This window comes from Staurois parvus, unplaced genomic scaffold (genome assembly GCF_062004578.1).
Source record: "Staurois parvus isolate SC_StPar_1 unplaced genomic scaffold, SC_StPar_1.0 ptg001410l, whole genome shotgun sequence".
Classification (NCBI taxonomy): Eukaryota; Metazoa; Chordata; class Amphibia; order Anura; family Ranidae; genus Staurois; species Staurois parvus.
Window position 1 is genome coordinate 117,972 of NW_028319206.1, and position 22,201 is coordinate 140,172.

At 48.0% G+C, this 22,201-nt stretch overlaps 1 protein-coding gene across 2 annotated transcripts in view; it reads right to left on the bottom strand.

The window, feature by feature from the left end:
- The window catches only part of LOC149436174 (1-phosphatidylinositol 4,5-bisphosphate phosphodiesterase gamma-1-like), a 145,160-nt gene that overhangs the window by 59,461 nt on the left and 63,498 nt on the right, over nt 1-22,201 (bottom strand). For both annotated transcript variants that reach the window (XR_016308326.1, XM_089661932.1), the window contains exons 8-15: nt 15,209-15,281; nt 14,213-14,314; nt 11,016-11,134; nt 9,897-9,982; nt 8,695-8,815; nt 7,856-8,024; nt 6,743-6,862; nt 4,926-5,033 (exon numbers count right to left, since the gene is read on the bottom strand). Coding sequence is in view for 1 of the 2 variants with exons in the window: in XM_089661932.1 (XP_089518058.1) it covers nt 4,926-5,033; nt 6,743-6,862; nt 7,856-8,024; nt 8,695-8,815; nt 9,897-9,982; nt 11,016-11,134; nt 14,213-14,314; nt 15,209-15,281 (898 nt within the window). In the remaining variant the exon portion in view is untranslated. The remainder of the gene's footprint in view (nt 1-4,925; nt 5,034-6,742; nt 6,863-7,855; nt 8,025-8,694; nt 8,816-9,896; nt 9,983-11,015; nt 11,135-14,212; nt 14,315-15,208; nt 15,282-22,201) is intronic.

Sequence of the window (22,201 nt, forward strand, 5' to 3'; positions counted from 1 at the left end):
CCGTGACACCTCATTAGTGCTGCCTATCAGTGCCCATCAGTGCTGCCTATCAGTGCCCATCAGTGCTGCCTATCAGTGCTGCCTATCAGTGCCAATCAGTGCTGCCTATCAGTGCCCATCAGTGCAGCCTCATCAACGCACATCAGTGAATGAGAAAAATTACCTGTTTGAAAAATTTTATAATAGAAACAAAGAAACTTTTTTTTTTTTAAAATTTTTTGCACTTTTTTTGCTTATAGCACAAAAAGTAAAGTGCCCAGCGGTGATTACATTACCTTACATTAGTGTCTCCATCAATGCACCCCCTTACATCTGGTTCCCTATCAAAGGTCCCCCTTTCATCAGGGTCCCTATCAAAGTCCCCTTTTACATCAGAGTCCACCCTTAAATCAGAGTCTGCCCTTACATCAGAGTCCCTATCATAATCCCCCCTTTGTAGATCAAACAGTAGGAGTAGGCGACATATCACTTTCCAGCTGCCTGTCAACAACCCACTATTCACCGCAGAGCGCTTTTCAGAGTCGTGGCAAAGACTGCAGCAAGTGTGAACGAGGCATTAGGGGGTACGGTCCCAATATCATGTTTGTGCTACGACTCAGATCCTTCACATCAATGTCCTCCGCTTCCCCTTCACCCTTCACATCACAGTCCCCCCCCCTTCTTACATTAATATCCTCAGTTCCCCCTTCCCATCATTGTCCCCCCAATTATACCACAGCCCCCCCTTTGCATTATTGTCCTCAATACCCCCTATTTATCACACCCTCCAGTCCTTCATATCACAGCCCCCTGACATTCGTTCACATGAGTGTTCATCCTTCACAAGTTCCCTCCCTTTTGTATCACAAACCCCCCTTGACATCACAGACCCCCATCACATCACAGACCCCCCCCTTCACATCACAGACCCCCCCTTCACATCACAGACCCCCATCACATCACAGACCCCCCCCTTCACATCACAGACCCTCATCACATCACAGACCCCCTTCACATCACAGACCCCCCATCACATCACAGACCCCCCTTCACATCACAGACCCCCCATCACATCACAGACCCCCCCCCCTTCACATCACAGACCCCCCCTTCACATCACAGACCCCCCCTTCACATCACAGACCCCCATCACATCACAGACCCCCCTTCACATCACAGACCCCCCCTTCACATCACAGACCCCCCTTTACAACACAGACCCCCCCTTCACATCACAGACCCCCCATCACATCACAGACCCCCCCTTCACATCACAGACCCCCCCTTCACATCACAGACCCCCCTTCACATCACAAACCCCCCTTCACATCACAGACCCCCATCACAGACCCCCATCACATCACAGCCCCCCCCCCTTCACATCACAGACCCACCCCTTCACATCACAGACCCACCCCTTCACATCACAGACCCCCTATCACATCACAGACCCCCCCCTTCACATCATAGACCCCCCCTTCACATCACAGACCCCCCCCTTCACATCACAGACGCCCCCCCTTCACATCACAGACCCCCCTTTGCATCGTGTCCTCAGTCCCTCCCCCGTTCACATCACAGACCCCCGTTCACATCACAGACCCCCTCCTTCACATCACAGACCCCCCCCTTCACATCACAGACGCCCCCCCCTTCACATCACAGACCCCCCTTTGCATCGTGTCCTCAGTCCCTCCCCCTTCACATCATAGGCCCCCGCCCCCCGCTTACATGAATATCCTTAGTTCCCTCCCTGTTACATCATGAGGCCTCCTCCCCCGACATCAGTGCCTGACCTGACAAATGTGCTTCTGGAAGAATGGTCCAACCTTCCCATAGACACCCTCCTAAACATTGTGGACGGCCTTCCCAGAAGAGCTGAAGCTGTTATAGCTGCAAAGGGCGGGGCCAACTCAATATTGAACCCTACGGACTAAGACTGGGGGGCCATTAAAGGTCATGTGTGTGGAAAGGGCGGGGCCAACTCAATATTGAACCCCACGAACTAAGACTGGGGGGCCATTAAAGGTCATGTGTGTGGAAAGGGCGGGGCCAACTCAATATTGAACTCTATGGACTAAGACTGGGAGGGTCCATTAAAGGTCATGTGTGTGGAAAGGGCAGGGCCAACTCAATATTGAACCCTATGGACTAAGACTGGGAGACCATTAAAGGTCATGTGTGTGGAAAGGGCGGGGTCAACTCAATAGTGAACCCTACGGACTAAGACTGAGGGGTCATTAAAGGTCATGTGTGTGGAAAGGGCGGGGCCAACTCAATATTGAACCCTACGGACTAAGACTGGGGGGCCATTAAAGGTCATGTGTGTGGAAAGGGCGGGGCCAACTCAATATTGAACCCTACGGACTAAGACTGGGGGGCCATTAAAGGTCATGTGTGTGGAAAGGGCGGGGCCAACTCAATATTGAACCCTACGGACTAAGACTGGGAGGGGCCATTAAAGGTCATGTGTGTGGAAAGGGCGGGGCCAACTCAATATTGAACCCTATCGACTAAGACTGGGGGGCCATTAAAGGTCATGTGTGTGGGAAGGCCGGCGGCCCAATACTTGGGGCAATATAGTGTATATTAATTTAAGATGTGGAACCAACCAATCACTTCTATCCTCGAAGGAAACACGGATCAATCAACAAATTCTGCCTTCCTCTGGATCAGCTGTGGGTATAGGATTATAACTTTTTTTTTTTTTTTAATGGTTGAACTGGATGGACGTTTGTCTTTTTTTCAGCCAGACTAACTATGTAAATTAACATTAAAAAAAAATGTTGAAACCATCCAAGAAATATAGTATCAAATATGTACTCTAAAATATGGGGACTACTGTCTTCACAGATAGACTTGAAATGATAGTCACCAGGGGCGGACTGACCATTTGGGCAGTAGGGGGCCCCATGAGATGCCCCTGGTACCTTTCATAGGCTTTTTTGGGTGTGGTTTGAGTGTGGGTGAGAACACAGGGGCCCCATGATCCCCTATTGCCCGGGGGCCCCATGAGTTGTCAGTCCGCCCCTGATAGTCACCACCACATGTAGAGGTCTACCCATGGGGGGGTGGGTGGGGGATTTTGTTTTGTCTTCCTCCAGAGCAGGGGTCTCCAAACTATGATCCAGGAGCCACATTTGACCCACGAATAGATTTTATCCAGCCAGCCGCAATCCTGGTTGGCCGGCAATGGTGGAACCAAAGCAAAGGAACCTGTAGGCCTTCTAATCCAACCAAAAAGGTGTCCACAAAAAATCAGATTTTCCCCCAAAAACCCAATCTATAGAGTTGTGTTCAAAATACTAGCCGTCAGACATCACTAACCGGATCAATCACTGTTTTTGGTAGAGATGATAATTCTACATGGCAAATAATTTCCTAGCAGGTTTAGTAGAGTCATAGAAATCCAACAGACCCAACAGTCATGACATGCATGCTGCTGATTCTGTGTCATTGAATCACTCATTGAGGGTCGTGTTCAAAATAATAGCAGTGTGGAGTTCTATTAGTGAGGTCATTCATTCTTTGATAAACAGGTGGCAATGATTGCCCTTATTTAAGGAAGGAAGGCAGCAAATGTTGGACATGCTGGTTACAGTGCATTTCTCTCTGAAATTCTGAGGAAAATGGGTCGTTCCAGACATTGTTCAGAAGAACAGCGTACCTTGATTAAAAAGTTGATTGGAGGGGAAAACATATAAAGAAGTGCAGAAAATGATCGGCTGCTCAGCTAAAATGATGGCAAATGCTTTAAAATGGCCACCAAAACCTGAAAGACGCGGAAGAAAGCGAAAAACTACCATTGGAATGGATAGAAGAATAGCCAAAATGGGGCGGACTCAGCCAACAATCAGCTCCAGGAAGATGAAAGAAGGTGTGAAGTTCCCTGTGAGGACTGTTACAATTAGAAGACGCCGATGTGAAGCCAAGCTATCTGCAAGAAGTCCCCGCAAAGTCCCACTGTTGGGAAAAAGATGTGTGCTGAAGAGGTTACAATCTGCCAAAGAGCACATTGACCGGCCTAAAGAGAAATGGTGCAACATTTTGTGGACTGATGAAAGTAAGATGGTTCTTTTTGGGTCTAGTGGGCGGAGACAGTTTGTCAGACGACCCCCAAACACTGAATTCAAGCCACAGTACACTGTGAAGACCGTGAAGCATGGTGGTGCAAGCATCATGATATGGGGATGTTTCTCATACTACGGTGTTGGGCCTATTTATCGCATACCAGGGATCATGGATCAGTTTGAATCCATCAGAATACTTGAAGAGGTCATGCTGCCTTATGCTGAAGAGGAAATGCCCTTGAAATGGGGGTTCCAACAAGACAGCGACCCCAAACACACCAGTAAACGTGCAACATCTTGGTTCCAGACCAACAAGATGGACGTTATGGAGTGGCCAGCCCAATCCCCGGATCTTCATCCAATAGAAAACTTGTGGGGTGACATCAAAAATGCCGTTTCTGAGGCCAAACCAAGAAATAGAGAAGAACTGTGGAATGTGGTCCAATCATCCTGGGCTGGAATACCTGATCACAGGGGCCAGAAGTTGGGGGACTCCATGCAACACAGATGTACAGCAGTTCTCAGAAACAGTGCGACTACAACCAAATATTCATGAAGTCATTCAAAGGAAAGCAAAATCTTCAAACATTTCTCAGTTTATATAGTGAATGTTTGAGTTTGTAAAGAAGAATACAAACACGGCCATTTTTTGAACCGTCTAATATTCACTTTTCTTCCATTTTTTTTAGAGGAACAACACAAATTTGATGTATTTTTCTTCCTGTTGTGATTTGGAATAGAATGTGTCGTGTTCCCAATGCATTTGTGTGGATGGAAATAAAAGGATTAGAAGGATTTTCAGCTTTATTCACTTTTTTCATCACACTGCTATTATATTGAACACAACTGTACGTCTATCTCCTCCTGCGCTCTCACCTCTTTTGGCTCGGTCTCCTCCTCATCCTCGTTGGACTGGTACGGGGACGTCTCCTCGGAGTAGTAGATCTTGTTGCTGGTCAGGACAAAGTAGTGCGGACTCCAAGTCTGCAGACATGAACAATAAGAAGCTTTTAGAAGGTTCAAAGAAAAAAAAAATGTCTGTAAAAATCAACGCAATATGGCAGCCTGGAGGATTGCGTACACAGTCAGTATGCGGAGCGCCCCCCCCCCCCCCCCCCCGGGAATGTCCTTTCCTGCTTGTGTGATCGGTTCAGTGATTTTACCAGAAGTCTGCGCTAAGATCAAAGCCAGATTTTAGGTATCCCCTGTAATAGGAATGGCAGTTTTGGTAAGAGACTTCCTAAGGCTTCGCTAATTCTAAAGGGATGCAGACCCCGCCGCTTTTCTCATCGGAACACTGAGACTGCACCAGGTGATTGTAATGAACCCGACCCTCCCATTCAGAATCCGTCTGCACAGGACACGGGAAAACAAACAGCTATTTATTCACAGCAACAAAAGATAGAAATCTGCCATAAAGCTTGGTAAAATCTCTGTATATGGACCCCCTCCACGTAATGTACACGGACCCCCTCTACGTGATGTATACAGACCTCCTCCATGTGATATACACGGACCCCCCTCCACGTGATGTATACGGACCCCCTCCACGTGATGTATACGGACCCCCTCCACGTGATGTGTACAGACATCCTCCATGTGATGTATACAGACCCCTCCACGTGATATATATGGACCCCCTCCACGTGATATATACGGACCCCCTCCACGTGATGTGTACAGACATCCTCCATGTGATGTATACGGACCCCTCCACGTGATATATACGGACCCCCTCCACGTGATATATACGGACCCCCTCCACGTGATGTGTACAGACATCCTCCATGTGATGTATACAGACCCCTCCACGTGATATATACGGACCCCCTCCATGTGATGCATACGGACCCCCCTCCACGTGATGTATACAGACCCTCCCCACATGTGATGTATACAGACCTCCCCCACATGTGATGTATACAGACCCTCTACATGTGATGTATACAGATCCCCTTCACGTGATGTATACAGACCTCCCCCACATATGATGTATATAGACCCCCACATGTGATGTATACAGACCTCCCCCACATGTAATGTATATAGACCCCCCACAACCGATGTATACAGACCCCTTACACGTGATGTATATAGACCCCCCCACATGTGATATATACAGACCCCTCCATGTGATGTATACAGACCCCCCACATGTGATGTATACAGACCCCCACATGTGATGTATACAGACCCCCCACATGTGATGTATACAGACCCCTCCATATGATGTATACAGACCCCCACATGTGATGTATACAGACCCCCCACATGTGATGTATACAGACCCCTCCATGTGATGTATACAGATCCCCCACATGTGATGTATACAGATCCCCCACATGTGATGTATACAGACCCCCCACATGTGATGTATACAGATCCCACACATGTGATGTATACAGACCCCTCCACGTGATGTATACAGATCCCACACATGTGATGTATACAGACCCCTCCATGTGATATATACAGACCCCTCCATGTGATGTATACAGACCCCTCCATGTGATGTATACAGACCCCCCACATGTGATGTATACAGACCCCCACATGTGATGTATACAGACCCCCCACATGTGATGTATACAGACCCCCCACATGTGATGTATACAGACCCCCCACATATGAACAAACATAGTGTATCATTCTATCCCCGGCACAGTACAATGCCTCCGCTGAGGGTCACATACGTGGTCGATGGGGTCCTCCAGGTACAGGATTCCATTCTTGATGGAGTTGCTGATGTCATTCTCGGAGTAGCTGGCTGTGGAGACTTCCTCATACAGATTCCCTTCCACCAACTTCTTGTGCTGAGAAAAGAGGAGGGAGATCAGATCCGATCCAAAGGAGAGCTCCACCCTAAATGCTCCACCATATCTGATCCCCCCCTAAATGAGCTCCACCCTAAATACTCCACCCTATATGATCTCCCCTAAATGGGCTCCACCCTAAATACTCCACCTTATCTGATCCCCCCTAAATGATCCCCCCCTAAATGAGCTCCACCCTATATGATCCCCCTTAAATAAGCTCTACCCTATATGATCCCCCCTAAATGAGTTCCACCCTAAATGCTCCACCTTATATGATCCCCCCTAAATGAGCTCCACCCTAAATACCCCACCCTATATGATCCCCCATAAATGAGCTCCACCTTATATGATCCTCCGTAAATGATCTCCACCCTAAATGCTCTACCTTATATGATCCCCCTCCCCCCTAAATGACCCCCCTAAATGAGCTCCACCTTATATGATCCCCCTCCCCCCTAAATGAGCTCCACCCTAAATGCTCCACCTTATCTGATCCCCCCTAAATGAGCTCCACCCTAAATACTCCACCCTATATGATCTCCCCTAAATAAGCTCCACCCTATATGATCCCCCTAAATGAGCTCCACCCTAAAAGCTCCACCTTCTATGATCCCCCCTAAATGCTCCACATTATATGAACCCCCCTAAATGAGTTCCACCCTAAATGCTCCACTTTATATGATCCCCCTCCCCCTAAATGAGCTCCACCCTAAATACTCCACCCTATATGATCCCCCCTAAATGAGCTCCACCTTATATGATCCCCCTCCCCCCTAAATGAGCTCCACCCTAAATACTCCACCCTATATGATCCCCTCTAAATGAGCTCCACCCTAAATGCTGTTCCATATTTCTGGTCCTAGTCCCAGTACAGATATTTCCTGGAGGGGGCGCTGTGTCTCGCTGCATCCACTAATGCTGCCGCTTACATTGGTGACAGAAGAATCAGAAGTCGATCCATCGACCCCCCCGCACTGGGGACCGATTTACCTTGATGAGAACCTTCCTCCTCAGCTGGTTGGGGGACGGCAGCTCATCGGCATTGATGTCCACCGGCTTGGTCAGCAGCATCTCCCCGAACACCTTCTTGAAGTAATAGGCCATATTCCTCTGCTGCATGACACTGCAGTGATCTTCTATGGACAGGATGACCGGGTACCTGGGAGGAGTTATACCAAGGGACATTAATAGTGTGAGGGGGAGGGGACATTAGAGTGTAAGCTCCTCTGGTGCAGAGACTGATGGGACTGTGGGGGAGGGGACATTAGAGTGTAAGCTCCTCTGGTACAGAGACTGATGTGACTGTGGGGGGAGGGGACATTAGAGTGTAAGCTCCTCTGGTACAGAGACTGATGTGACTGTGGGGGAGGGGACATTAGAGTGTAAGCTCCTCTGGTACAGAGACTGATGTGACTGTGGGGGGAGGGGACATTAGAGTGTAAGCTCCTCTGGTACAGAGACTGATGGGACTGTGGGGGAGGGGACATTAGAGTGTAAGCTCCTCTGGTACAGAGACTGATGTGACTGTGGGGGGAGGGGACATTAGAGTGTAAGCTCCTCTGGTACAGAGACTGATGTGACTGTGGGGGAGGGGACATTAGAGTGTAAGCTCCTCTGGTACAGAGACTGATGGGACTGTGGGGGGAGGGGACATTAGAGTGTAAGCTCCTCTGGTACAGAGACTGATGTGACTGTGGGGGGGGGGAGGGGACATTAGAGTGTAAGCTCCTCTGGTGCAGAGACTGATGTGACTGTGGGGGAGGGGACATTAGAGTGTAAGCTCCTCTGGTCAGAGATACTGTACATGTACAGAGACGACGTCTCCTTACTCGGAGGTGATGAAGGCGTTCTCCTTGATAGTGTAGAGAACATCCAGGAATTTGATCTTCGAGGTCAGCGTGTGTCCATGGTAGATGATTGGCAGGTCATCTGGCCCATCCCAGCAATCCACTGTCCAATCAAGAGAGAGAAGAGAGTTACATTCCTCCCCCTGCCATCCATAAACCCGCCTGCGAGGGGAATCTGCGCTACAACAATATGGATCCAACCAGGGGCGGACTGACCATTTGGAAACTCAGGCACTGCCCGAGGGCCCGGGGTCAGTAGAGGGCCCCATGAGATGCCCCTGGTACCTTTTTCATAGACTTTTTTGAGTTTGGGCAAGGACACAGGGGCCCCATGATCCCCTATTGCCCGGGGGCCCCATGAGTTGTCAGTCCACCCCTGGATCCAACCATTGATGACCTTCTTTATAAAATTGCTAGTCGCCCGGAAGTTGCTCCAGAAGAACCAGTGACCGGGAACCACACCCTAATGGGCGAGATCAGAACTCCAGATGGACCTACTCCGGCACCATGTTCCAGGTCAGTGATTTGGAAGCCACCAAACCAATCAGGCAAAGAACATTTCCAAATGGAGGTCAGCAGTGGATTGACTAAAATTCTGTTCAACAAAAAGTCAGGTCCTTCTTAAAGACTTTAGTTCTAGGCGGAGTCTTGTAGGCCACGTCTTCCCTGGCCTCTGATATCTCCTGGCCTTCCACCGGAAAGACCTCCCTCCTATTGTGTCCACCTCTGCTCCTTTCCAGGATCGGACATTTGGGTGTTCCCATTCCTCCAGCCTCATTCTCTATGGAATGAACTAAAAATCCAACCGGAGGATTGCTGCAGCAAGAGAGCAGACGGGAGAACTCAAGGAACCTGGATTTACCAAGATATCTCCCCAGAACAGCCATTTTGGGTGGAGTTATTTATTTAAAGGAGGAGCAGGGGCGGACTGACCATTTGGAAACTCGGACACTGCCTGAGGACCCGGGGTCAGTAGGGGGCCCCATGAGATGCCCCTGGTACCTTTTTCATAGGCTTTTTTGAGTTTGGGCAAGGACACAGGGGCCCCATGATCCCCTATTGTCCGGGGGCCTCATGAGTTGTCAGTCCACCCCTGAGGAGGAGTTTCATCTTTAGATAACGTCCAATGAGGTGTACAAGTTTTTTTTTCTAAATCAAATAATTTCTGATCTCCGGTTACTCACACTCGATGCAGCGACAGCCCAAGCGGAGACAGCGAGCGTACGCCTCGAGAGAGGATTCGCTGGAAAACTGGTCCCCGGTCAGGTACCTGCAGGGAAGGGGGCGGAGTTATGGGCACATGACACAGAGGAAATGCTCAGCAACAACGTTACCAAAATGAATCAATTTTAAATTCGTTAGAAGGTACAGGGGGTGGGGAGTGAAAACAGCAGAAGGTCCGCCTACTTCCTGAACGTCTACATTTCATCTCCAAGAATTTCATTGGTTACAAAATAACAAGAATGTTGCAAGTGAACTTTAAAGTTTGTAAAGTCGCTGTGTGTGGTAATTCGACATCCTGCAGGGCAATTAGCATTTCTGAATGTTTTATGCAAATACTGACCTAGCATGAAAGTCAGTGACTGGCCACTCCCCCGAGGAGCTAAACTATACACCCTTCATGTGTAAAGGGTAGGAGAAGTCTCATCACATCGGAGAGACAGGATTGGAGCATGGTATTAGAATGGGTGGTCACATGACGTTGCTATAGAAACACAACTGCGTCGGTATCAGACTAAGTGGGGATGGGATCTGGGGGAACAGCACATAACCAGATAGACACCTGCAGTCTCTGATGGTGTAAAACACTCACAATGCTCCTACTAGCTAGGGCCCATGTGGTCTATGTCAGAACTTCAGTCACATGAGGAAGTTCCTTTTGATTGAAAATAATGATGAAAACCTATTTATTCAGAATGTTTTATGCAAATACTGGCCTAGCATGAAAGTCAGTGATTGGCCACTCCCCTGAGGAGCTAAACTATACACCCTTCATCTGTAAAGGGTAGGAAAAGCCTCATCACATCAGAGAGATAGGATTGGAGCATGGTATAAGAAGGGTGGTCACATGACGTTGCTATAGAAACACAACTGCGTCAGTATCAGACTAAGTGGGGGTGGGATCTGGGAGTAGACCAGCCTATAACTGATAGCTTGCTCCTGCCCCCACCCCCTCCCCCCAGGTGAAATCTACAGCCTGCTTACAACCCATCACAGTTGCTTAAGCTGAACTCCAGGAGACCAGAATATCTGTAGATGTGGCAGGTGGAGTAGAACAGTCATTGTCAAGGTTTGGATCTTACGTGTTATGGGAGGAGGAGATCCAGTACTGGGACAGCGGGTAGTTCATCTCTTCCGGGATCACCACGTCACACCGAGAGTCCACAATCCCATTTTCTTTGGAGAAGAGGTAAATCAGGAACTGAGGAGAGCAAAAGACATGAGTCACCACCAGGGGACATTGTACCCAACCAGAGAGACACGGGTCACCACCAGGGGACACTGTACCCAACCAGAGAGACATGGGTCACCACCAGGGGACACTGCACCCAACCAGAGAGACATGGGTCACCACCAGGGGACACTGTACCCAACTAGAGGACATAGTTCATCACCAGGGGACACTGTACCCAACTAGAGGACATGGTTCATCACCAGGGGGCAATGTACCCAACCAGAGGGCATGGTCACCACCAGGGGTCACTGCACCCAACTAGAGGATACGTTTATCACAAGGGGACAATGGTCACCTCCAAGGGACACTGCACCCTACCAGCAAGACACGTGTCACCACCAGGGGATGCCTACCCAAGCAGAGGACATGCTCACCACCAGGAGTCACTGCATCCAAGCAGAGGACATGGTCACCACCAGGGGGCACTGCACCCAACCAGAGGACATGGTAACCACCAGGGGGCACTGCAACCAACCAGAGGACATGGTCACCACCAGGGGACACCATACTCAACCAGAGGACATGGTAAGCACCAGAAAATACCGTACTCAACCAGAGGACATGGTCACCACCAGGGGTCACTGCACCCAGACAGACATGGGTCACCACCAGGGGACATTCCACCCAACCAGAGGCCATGGATACTGCACCCAACCAGAAAGACAAGGGTCACCACCAGAAGGCACTGCACCCAACCAGAGAGACATGGGTCACCACCAGGGGGAACAGCACACAACCAGACACCTGCAGTCTCTGATGGCGTGAAACACTCACAATGTCCTACTAGCTAGGGCCCATGTGATCTCAGATGATGATGTCAGAACTTCATTCACACAAGGAAGTTCCTTTTGATTGAAAATAACAATGGCAACCTATTTTATGTTGCTCTGTGCCAATATTTTGATGACCAGTCCATTGTAAAGAGAGAGAAGCCCGATAGTCACGTGTGACCCGTTACATCTGGCACTCTCTTATCGTTCTCACACAACTGTCACCCCGCTACTGACAACTGCAGCTCCTTGTCACCTGGTTTGTTGGAACCACAAGCTCCTCCTTCCTTAAAGCTAACTAAAAACCAACCCTTCCAGAGTCTGGAATGTGTTAGACTATCAAACGGGTCCTTCCACAAGGGCGTTCTGGTTCTTTCACCAATTCAGCCACGTTTTTTCCAAGAAAAAAAAAGATCAGTTCACATCAATTTTTCGTCAGTTTACATTAATTTTTTATCAGTTTATGTCAGTTTTCCATCAATTTTTCATCCGTTTTCATGAATTTTTCATCAGTTTACATTAATTTTTCATACATTTTTCATTCGTTTTCATCAATTTTTCATCAGTTTACATCCGCTTTTCATCAGTTTACATCAAGTTTTCATCTGTTTACAGCAATTTTTCATCTGTTTATATCCATTTTTCATACATTTACATAAATTTTTTTATCAGTTTACATTAGTTTTTCATCAGTTTACATCAATTTACATCAGTTTTTCATCAGTTTACATCAAATTTTCATCCGTTTTTATCAGTTTTCATCCATTTACATCAATTTTTCATCAGTTTACGTCAGTTTTTCATCAGTTTACATCCGCTTTTCATCAGTTTACATCCGCTTTTCATCAGTTTTTCATCTGTTTACATCCATTTTCATCCGTTTACATCCATTTGTCATCTGTTTACATCCATTTTCCATCAGTTTTCATCTGTTTTTCATCAGTTTACATCAATGTTTCATCTGTTTACATCCGTTTTTCATCCATTTTTCATCAGTTTACATAAATTTTTCATCAGTTTACATCAGTTTTTCATCAGTTTACATAAATTTTTCATCAGTTTACATCAGTTTTTCTTCTGTTTACATCCATTTTTCATCAGTTCACATCAATTTTTCATAAGTTTACATCAATGTTTCATCCTGTTTACGTCCGTTTTTCATCCATTTACATCCGTTTTTCATCAGTTTACATAAATTTATCATCAGTTTACATCAGTTTTTCATCAGTTTACATAAATGTATCATCTGTTTACATCCGTTTTTCATCAGTTTAAATCAGTTTTTCCATCCATCTACATCTGTTTTTCGTCTGTTTACATCGGTTTTTCATCCGTTTACATCCGTTTTTCATTAAAAAAAATAAGGTTTTCTTCCATTCAAAATAACAGATGTTAACAGATGCAGACAGTAATCATGATCATCCGTTTACATCCGCTAGTCCATAGAAATACATGAGTGTCCGTTTTTCTTCTGTAAACGGACATATGGAACGCCGTGTGAAAGGGTCCTTCGTGTGCAACACAGATGAGCGCAGAGCAGAATCTCTCACTGCCGGTCTGATTTGTGCTGGGCAGAGGCAGCCAATACAAAGAGGTGTCAGACTGGCGGCCCTCCAGCTGTTGTGAAACTACAAGTCCCATCACGCACACTCCGCTCCTCACAAGACCTCCTTCTCTCTAGTTCCCTGGTCTCCTCCTCCCATGCCCGCCTCCAGGACTTCTCCAGGGTGTCACCCATCCTCTGGAACTCCCTGCCCCAACCCATCAGATTATCACCTACTCTCCTCTCCTTTAGGCGCACCCTGAAAACCCATCTCTTCAGGGAAGCCTACCCCACCCCCTGCTAACCTGCTGACCTCCTCCACTCTTCCTACCACTCCATCCCCCACAGCTATCTCCTCCTGTGCCACCATCCCCTCCCTCCTAGATTGTAAGCTCCAAGGAGCAGGGCCCTCAATCCCCTCATGTTTTGCATTGTATTGGTATTGTTCTGTCACATGTTCTGTCCCCCTTTGTAATGTACAGCGCTGAGCGAACTATCGGCGCTTTATAAATACTGTATAATAATAATAATAATAATAATCATCTTTAGGAGTCATGCTTGCAACGGTCACTCTTGCAATGCCTCATGGGACTTGTAGTTTGGCAACAGCTGGAGGGCTGCCAGTTTGACACCCGTGTTACCAGCATCCCCGTAGAATACATTTATTCATACTATGCGTCTGAACCAATCAGTGTCCTTGTATCAGTCGGAGGCCGGCGTGCCGTATCTCACCTCGTCCAGTTGCAGCACCAACTCGGACATCTCGCTGTCTGTGTCTCGGAGATAACTGCATAGATAATCTCTCACTTTACCAAGGTCACTTGCCCAGGCTTCCTGCGACAGAGAAAGAGACAGAGAGAATAGAATAGAAAAGAAATGAATAGAATAAAAAAAATAAACGAATAGAATTAAACAGAAAAAAATAGAATAGATTAGAATAGAATAAAGTGTGTTTATACAGATAAAAACCTCCTCTAGAAGCCCACTAGTTCTGGGTTTTGATTCCAGTCTGTGTGTGTATGGACACATAGGAGAACATGCTGGGGGGTTTACTGACTGCAGAAAAAAAACCTCAAACGCCAAAAACAGCCGCTGTAAAAACATCCCGTGTGCATGAGGACTAATGCAGGCCATAGATGGGTCGAAAACTGGCCATTTAAAAAAAAAAACAAAAAAAACAAAAAATCGGTCATTCAATAGGCCGACGTTACCACCAGCGGTAAAAAAAATATTGGCCGATTTTCGTCCCGTCTACGGCCGCCATTTAATTACTTCTGTCCTGCAGAGAGCTCCGCTATTATATTTTACATGAAAAGTCTTGCGGTTGCAACAATGTATCCATTTGTATCCATTTCGTATACAGATGTTTTATTCGGATACAAATAGATACATTGTTGCAACCGCAAGACTTTTCAAATAAAATATAATAGCGGGCTGGAAATCTTCTTTTTCTTCTTCTTTTTCTTCTTGCAGGTCACGGCTCATGCGTAGCTTTTTTATCGGTAAAACTATCGGCCGATTTGCCCATCATTGCTAGGAAAATCGGGCGATCGGCAAAATCGGCTGATTTTTTTCCAACTTTACCGATAAAAAAATGTGCCAAAACCCCAAAAAACGGCCGACCAACACTTTTCCATTCTATCCAAAACTCTAAATTGGAATTACACTTTACATCCTGATGTATCCCATGAACCTTCCAACCCCCAACCCCAACCCCGCCCCACGCACCTTCTGATCATACTGGAGGAAGCGCTGGAAATCGTAGAGTGAGATTTGACACAGAGACGGCCGGTCCACGTTCCTGCCACCAAACACAAAGGAGATGTTACTGGATGTAAAAAATATAATAAACCCCAAATCTCAAAACCTGTGTTGGGTTGTACAACCTATCACCGATAATGGAAGCCTCACTTTACTACTGTTGAAAACATCAGGAAGACCGCACAGCACAGTGCTCAACCAAGCCTTGCTGGACATTTCGTTTCAAAGGAACCTGTGGGAAGAATCTCCCTTACATTGGTGGTCAGTGGGAAGAATGTCCCTTACATTGGTGGTCAGTGGGAAGAATCTCCCTTACATTGGTGGTCCGTGGGAAGAATGTCCCTTACATTGGTGGTCAGTGGGAAGAATGTCCCTTACATTGGGGGTCAGTGGGAAGAATGTCCCTTACATTGGGGGTCAGTGGGAAGAATGTCCCTTACATTGGTGGTCAGTGGGAAGAATGTCCCTTACATTGGGGGTCAGTGGGAAGAATGTCCCTTACATTGGGGGTCAGTGGGAAGAATGTCCCTTACATTGGTGATCAGTAGGAAGATGGTCCCTTACATTGGTGGTCAGTGGAAAGAATGTCCCTTACATTGGGGGTCAGTGGGAAGAATGTCCCTTACATTGGTGATCAGTGGGAAGAATGTCCCTTACATTGGGGGTCAGTGGGAAGAATGTCCGTTACATTGGTGGTCAGTGGGAAGAATGTCCCCTACATTGGTGGTCAGTGGGAAGAATGTCCCTTACATTGGTGATCAGTGGGAAGAATGTCCCTTACATTGGGGATCAGTGGGAAGAATGTCCCTTACATTGGGGATCAGTGGGAAGAATGTCCCTTACATTGGTGGTCAGTGGGAAGAATGTCCCTTACATTGGGGGTCAGTGGGAAGAATGTCCCTTACATTGGTGGTCAGTGAGAAGAATGTCCCTTACATTGGGGGTCAGTGGGAAGAATGTCCCTTACATTGGTGGTCAGTGGGAAGAATGTCCCTTACATTTGTGGTCAGTGGGAAGAATGTCCCTTACATTGGGGGTCAGTGGGAAGAATGTCCCTTACATTGGTGATCAGTGGTAAGAATGTCCCTTACATTGGGGGTCAGTGGGAAGAATGTCCCTTACATTGGTGATCAGTGGGAAGAATGTCCCTTACATTGGGGATCAGTGGGAAGAATGTCCCTTACATTGGTGGTCAGTGGGAAGAATGTCCCTTACATTGGGGGTCAGTGGGAAGAATGTCCCTTACATTGGGGGTCAGTGGAGAGAATGTCCCTTACATTGGAGGTCAGTGGGAAGAATGTCCCTTACATTGGGGGTCAGTGGGAAGAATGTCCCTTACATTGGGGGTCAGTGGGAAGAATGTCCCTTACATTGGGGGTCAGTGGGAAGAATGTCCCTTACATTGGTGATCAGTGGGAAGATTGTCCCTTACATTGTGGGTCAGTGGGAAGAATGTCCCTTACATTGGTGATCAGTGGGAAGAATGTCCCTTACATTGGGGGTCAGTGGGAAGAATGCTCCTTACATTGGTAGTCAGTGGGAAGAATGTCCCTTACATTGGTGATCAGTGGGAAGAATGTCCCTTACATTGGGGGTCAGTGGGAAGAATGTCCTTACATTGGTGATCAGTGGGAAGAATGTCCCTTACATTGGTGGTCCGTGGGAAGAATGCTCCAAACATTGGTGATCAGTGGGAAGAATGCCCCTTACATTGGTGTTCAGTGGGAAGATTGTCCCTTACATTGGGGGTCCAGTGGGAAGAATGTCCCTTACATTGGTGGTCAGTGGGAAGAATGTCCCTTACATTGGGGGTCAGTGGGAAGAATGCTCCTTACATTGGTGGTCAGTGGGAAGAATGTCCCTTACATTGGTGATCAGTAGGAAGATGGTCCCTTACATTGGTGGTCAGTGGAAAGAATGTCCCTTACATTGGGGGTCAGTGGGAAGAATGTTCCTTACATTGGTGATCAGTGGGAAGAATGTCCCTTACATTGGTGATCAGTAGGAAGATGGTCCCTTACATTGGTGGTCAGTGGAAAGAATGTCCCTTACATTGGGGGTCAGTGGGAAGAATGTCCCTTACATTGGTGATCAGTAGGAAGATGGTCCCTTACATTGGTGGTCAGTGGAAAGAATGTCCCTTACATTGGGGGTCAGTGGGAAGAATGTCCCTTACATTGGTGATCAGTGGGAAGAATGTCCCTTACATTGGGGGTCAGGGGGAAGAATGTCCCTTACATTGGGGGTCAGTGGGAGAAGGAGGAGGACACACTGAAGGAGCTCTCCCTGAGAACCAGCATTTTCAAGCCTGGGCCTTGCCTGCTAGCTTGGCCCAGGAACCATGCCTGATCCAGGGGGAGGCCCTGGGAGGGATTCCCCTGATGAGACCGGGCCTAGTGAAGAGGAGGAGGTGGAGGACCTGACTGTGGGTCCCAGCCCTGGTGAGGATGTCGATGTCTTCAGACAGAAGATTGTTGATAGATTTGTGACTATTGGAAGAGCTGAGGAGAAACTCAATGTTTTGAAATCTAAACACAAAACCTTCAGAGCCAAATACTGCCAGGCCTGGAGCAAGAACAGATTGGGCATGAAGCCAGCGCTCCAGCACATGGAGGATAAAGTAAAGAAACAATCTTTATTATTAGAAAAGTTGAAAGCCAGAAGTGGAGCATTTAAAGAAAAATTTGAACATGAGAGGAGATTTGCCAGTCAGACATCAGTGAGCTCTGTGGATCAGCAGCCTCAGGTAATGGATGACCCAGTTCCATCTACATCAGCGTCTCTCCCCCCATGTCAGGCTGTGGAATCACCAGTGGCAACCAGCCAGGGGGTTGAGGGTGAGTATGGAACCCTGAAGTTCATTCAGCACATGGAGTCTCCCCTGAGAGCAGACAAGTTTGCCTTCACTGATGACCCTGCAGAAGTCCCTGAAGATGGACAGAGGAGGTTCAGAGCAGCAAAGCCAAGACTGGTGGAGAGATCCCAGTATACCAAGATGGCTGCTCCCAGCATGTCTGCCCCACCTGCTGTGGTCAGTACTGTGGATGAGGAGCTCTGCAAGCAGCCTGCTGTGGAGGAATCCTCATCAAACCTGGAGGAAAAATCCCTGGCAGAGAGGTCTCCAGACCATCAGGGGAATGTGGATGAACCTGCACCAAGCACCCCACAGATGGAAATTGCTGTTCCTGCTGAGACCAGTAGTCCCTCTACAGGCAAGATGGCTGCCACCTGCAGAGAGACTGTTTCACCTGAGCTCCCAGGTGCTCCAGAGCTGATTGATGCTGGTGGGGGAGGGGAGCAGCACACTGCACCATGTGGAGAGCAAACAGCAAGTATGGATGTCTCACTTGTTGCTGTGTCTGAGAATCCAATCCAGTCCTGGGCTGAGTCTCCTTTCTTGGAAGGAGAGATGATTGATGGAGCTTCTATGGTTGCAGCAGTGAGTGCGGACATTTCTGAGAACTCTATGACTGTTGAGACTGCTAAAGCAATGGATGTGTTGGTGGTGGGTGGAGGTGAAGGGGTTAACATTGCTGACAGAGGTAAAAATGAAATTTCTCCCCCTGCTGAGCAGAAAGAGGATACACCATCCAATCCCGGATCTGTGCAATCGGTGTCTGCTAGAGTTGCACCAGACGCTCCCAGACACACAAATGTTTCTGCTGCTGGGAGGATTGGGGGGAGCTATGCCTCTGTTTTGGGGAGTCGCACCAAGGGGGGTGGGGGTAGTGTTGGGAATACTAATGGTCACAATTTTGGGAGGTTTGGTGGTGGGATGGTTGGTGGGGTCAGGAGAAGGAATGTGGTACAGTTGAAGTGGGAGGGGGAAGGGAACCCACCAGTAAGGGGGAGGGTGGCGGAGTTGATTCTGGAGATGGGGTTTAAAGCCTGTGATGTGTTTGCGTTGATCTGCCCAGTAGGCAGCTATGAATATGATTTGTCATTTGTAAAACCTGAAGGCCTGGACCTGTTTTGGGAGAGATATTGGAGGTGCAGGAGCCTTCAGCAGTGGAGAGGTTTGGTGGCAAAGGTGGTTTCCAGACAGCCTTTGATAAAATCGGTGACAATCCTGGTCCGGAATGAATCCATACCTGAGGCTGATTTAGTAGTTTGGCTACGCCGACATGGTGAGGTCCTCACCCCACTGCGGAAGGTCCTGGATGAGCATAGGATATGGACAGGGGCCTGGACAGTGTCAGTGCAATTGAGGGTGCTGGGCAATGTGGTTCAGCATCTTCCCTGCTCAGCCTTTCTGGGGAGGGATAGGCTGACCATTTTCTATCAAGGTCAGCCTAAAGTTTGTAACAAATGCGGAGAGAAAGGCCATTTTGCATCATCCTGCACCATCAAGAAGTGCTCACTGTGCCAGGATTTTGGCCATTTGGCCAAAGAATGCACCGAGATTCGGTGTAATTTGTGCCAGCAGCTGGGTCATCCATACAGTCTGTGCCCAGAGGCACTACACAACCTGCCAGGACTGGAGGCTGAGCTGCAGAGGCTGGATAAAGAGGATGAGGCAGCTGATGCTAGGGAGGAAACTGTTGTTGCCCCTCCTGTGTCTGTTGTGTCAGATTGTGTTTCCCCCAGTAATGTCACCCCTGAGTCTGTCCCTCCTGTCCCTAATCCTACAGTACGTAGATCCTCCAGACTGGCGGAAGCTGCTGGGGGGGCGGGTGTAGCTGATCTTCCCTCTCGGCCTACTCCACCTCCGGTACCTGTCCCCCGACAGCGCAAACGTGGTCAGGAGGTTGTGGGGGTGCCGGATGGGGGTGAAGCCGATGGGGCTCAGGGAGGGGTATCCATGTCCCATGTCTCACCTCCTGCTGGGGGGGATTCGGCTGATGAAGGGTGGGAGAGGGTGAAGGAGAAGAGGAAGAAGAAGAAGAGGAGGATGAGAAGAGCTGTCCTCTCTTCCTCAGAATCAGACCCAGGAGGGGTCCCTCTTGGCAATACTTTTTCAGTTTTGTCAGGTGATGAGATGGTATCTGATATATCCATTTCTCTATCATCTATGGATGAGGGGGAGTCACATACTCTGAAGAGAGCTGTTTCGGGTGATGAGAGTGTGGTAGAGGTTAAGAAACAACTACCCCAATCATCCTGATGGCAGTTCCCACTCTGTTAAAGGTGGCGACCATTAATGTCGCCAGCATTAAATCTGCAAGAGCTCGTGATACGGCCTTATTTTTGCTCAGCGAGTTTGATGCTGAGATTTTATTTTTGCAAGAGACCTGGCTCAATACATTGGCCGATGTCTATCTAGCAAAAAGGGAGTGGAGATGTGGTCCCTCCTTTTGGTCTCTTGCGGCTGCACCTTGCAGCGGAGTTGCGGTCCTTTTTAAAACCGATATGGTAACGTGCCGGCGGGTAATTGAGGTAGAAATGGGGAGATGCATGGTCTTAGACGTCTCTGTTAGGGGGCAGGACCTGCGTCTGATCAGTATCTATGGACCCCAGTCAATATGGGGCAGGAAATGCCTCCTCACAAAGATCAAGCCCTTCCTTTTTACGTCCCAGCAGGTTGTCTTTGGAGGTGACTTTAACACCATAATTAGGCCTGAAGACAGGAGAGGCTCCATAGACAGGCTGGGTTATGATAGCGTTTTTCTCAGAGATTTGGTTAGACAAGCAGGCCTGGTAGATGTGCACATTAAGCACTGCCCTGGCAGCACGGGGTTCACATTTCAGAGAGGGAATAGTCAGAGCAGGATAGACAGGTTTTTTTTAAAGGAGAACTCTGCTTTCTCAGCTCCTGAGTTGAAGGCGGTGGAGTTCTCTGACCACTGTATGCTGTCTGTGACTCTGAATGCCTCGGACGCTCCACCCAGGGGAAGGGGTGTCTGGAAACTGAATTCGGCTCTCCTGGAAGATGTAGAGGTAAGACAATCCTTTGAGGATTTTTTTCAGGCACAGGTTTCTATTCTGGACTTTTGCAGCAGTAAGTCAGAGTGGTGGGAGCTTGTGAAACAAAGGGCGATTGGACTTTTCAAGGCCATAAGTAAGAAGAAGCAGCTTGGTATGTATATTGCCTACCAGCATTTGCGGAGGAAGCTTGATCGTCTTGTCTCGTATGGAGGAGATCCAGGGGAGATCTCTGAACTGAAGCTTCTTCTTAGGAAGTGTCAATACGACCGGCATGCCTCCTTGGTTCTGGAGAGGGATTATGGGAAATATCACTCGCCTGATCCTTACCAGAACTGTAAGCAAGGCATAGCAGTTAAGACGGTCATTGGCCTGAAAGACAGTACGGGTTCCCTGATAAAGTCCAGATCAGGGATCTTGGAGATCTTTGGGTCGTATTATGCAGACCTCCTGGGAAGAAAGGACCTTATCCGGGACAGGATGGAAAGCTTTCTGGATTCTACTCCAGGATTGGGAAATGGTGCATTGCTTTTGATGAATTTGACAGAACCAATTTCAGCGGATGAGGTAGTTCATGCTATAGACAAGCTGGCTACCAAAAAATCGCCTGGGCCAGATGGATTGACAGCTGAATTTTACAAGTGTTTTAAGTCCATTCTGGCTCCCTTTTTAGCGGAGGTTTTTAACAGCTGTCTAGAAGAGGGTTCGCTCCCTCCCTCCATGAGGCAATCCGCTGTGATTCTTCTGTCAAAAGGTAAAGACCCCTCAATGATTGAGAACTGGCGCCCCATCAGTCTTCTCAATGTTGATAGAAAGATCTTGGCAAAGATTCTTTTTTGGCGCTTGTCGTCAGTAGCAGGCGATTTGTTGTTCAGCCATCAGCACTGTTCGGTCCAAGGTAGAAGTACCTTTTCAGCGGTTTTGGCTATCCGGGAGGCTTTGGAACGATGCAGGGCTGCTGGATGGAGAAAGTACTTGCTGGCATTGGATCAGGCAAAAGCTTTTGATCGAGTGAATCATGAATATCTGTGGTTGCTGCTTGGTAGATACGGCCTGCAGGGGAGGTTTATAGATTGGCTGAAGACATTATATAAAGGG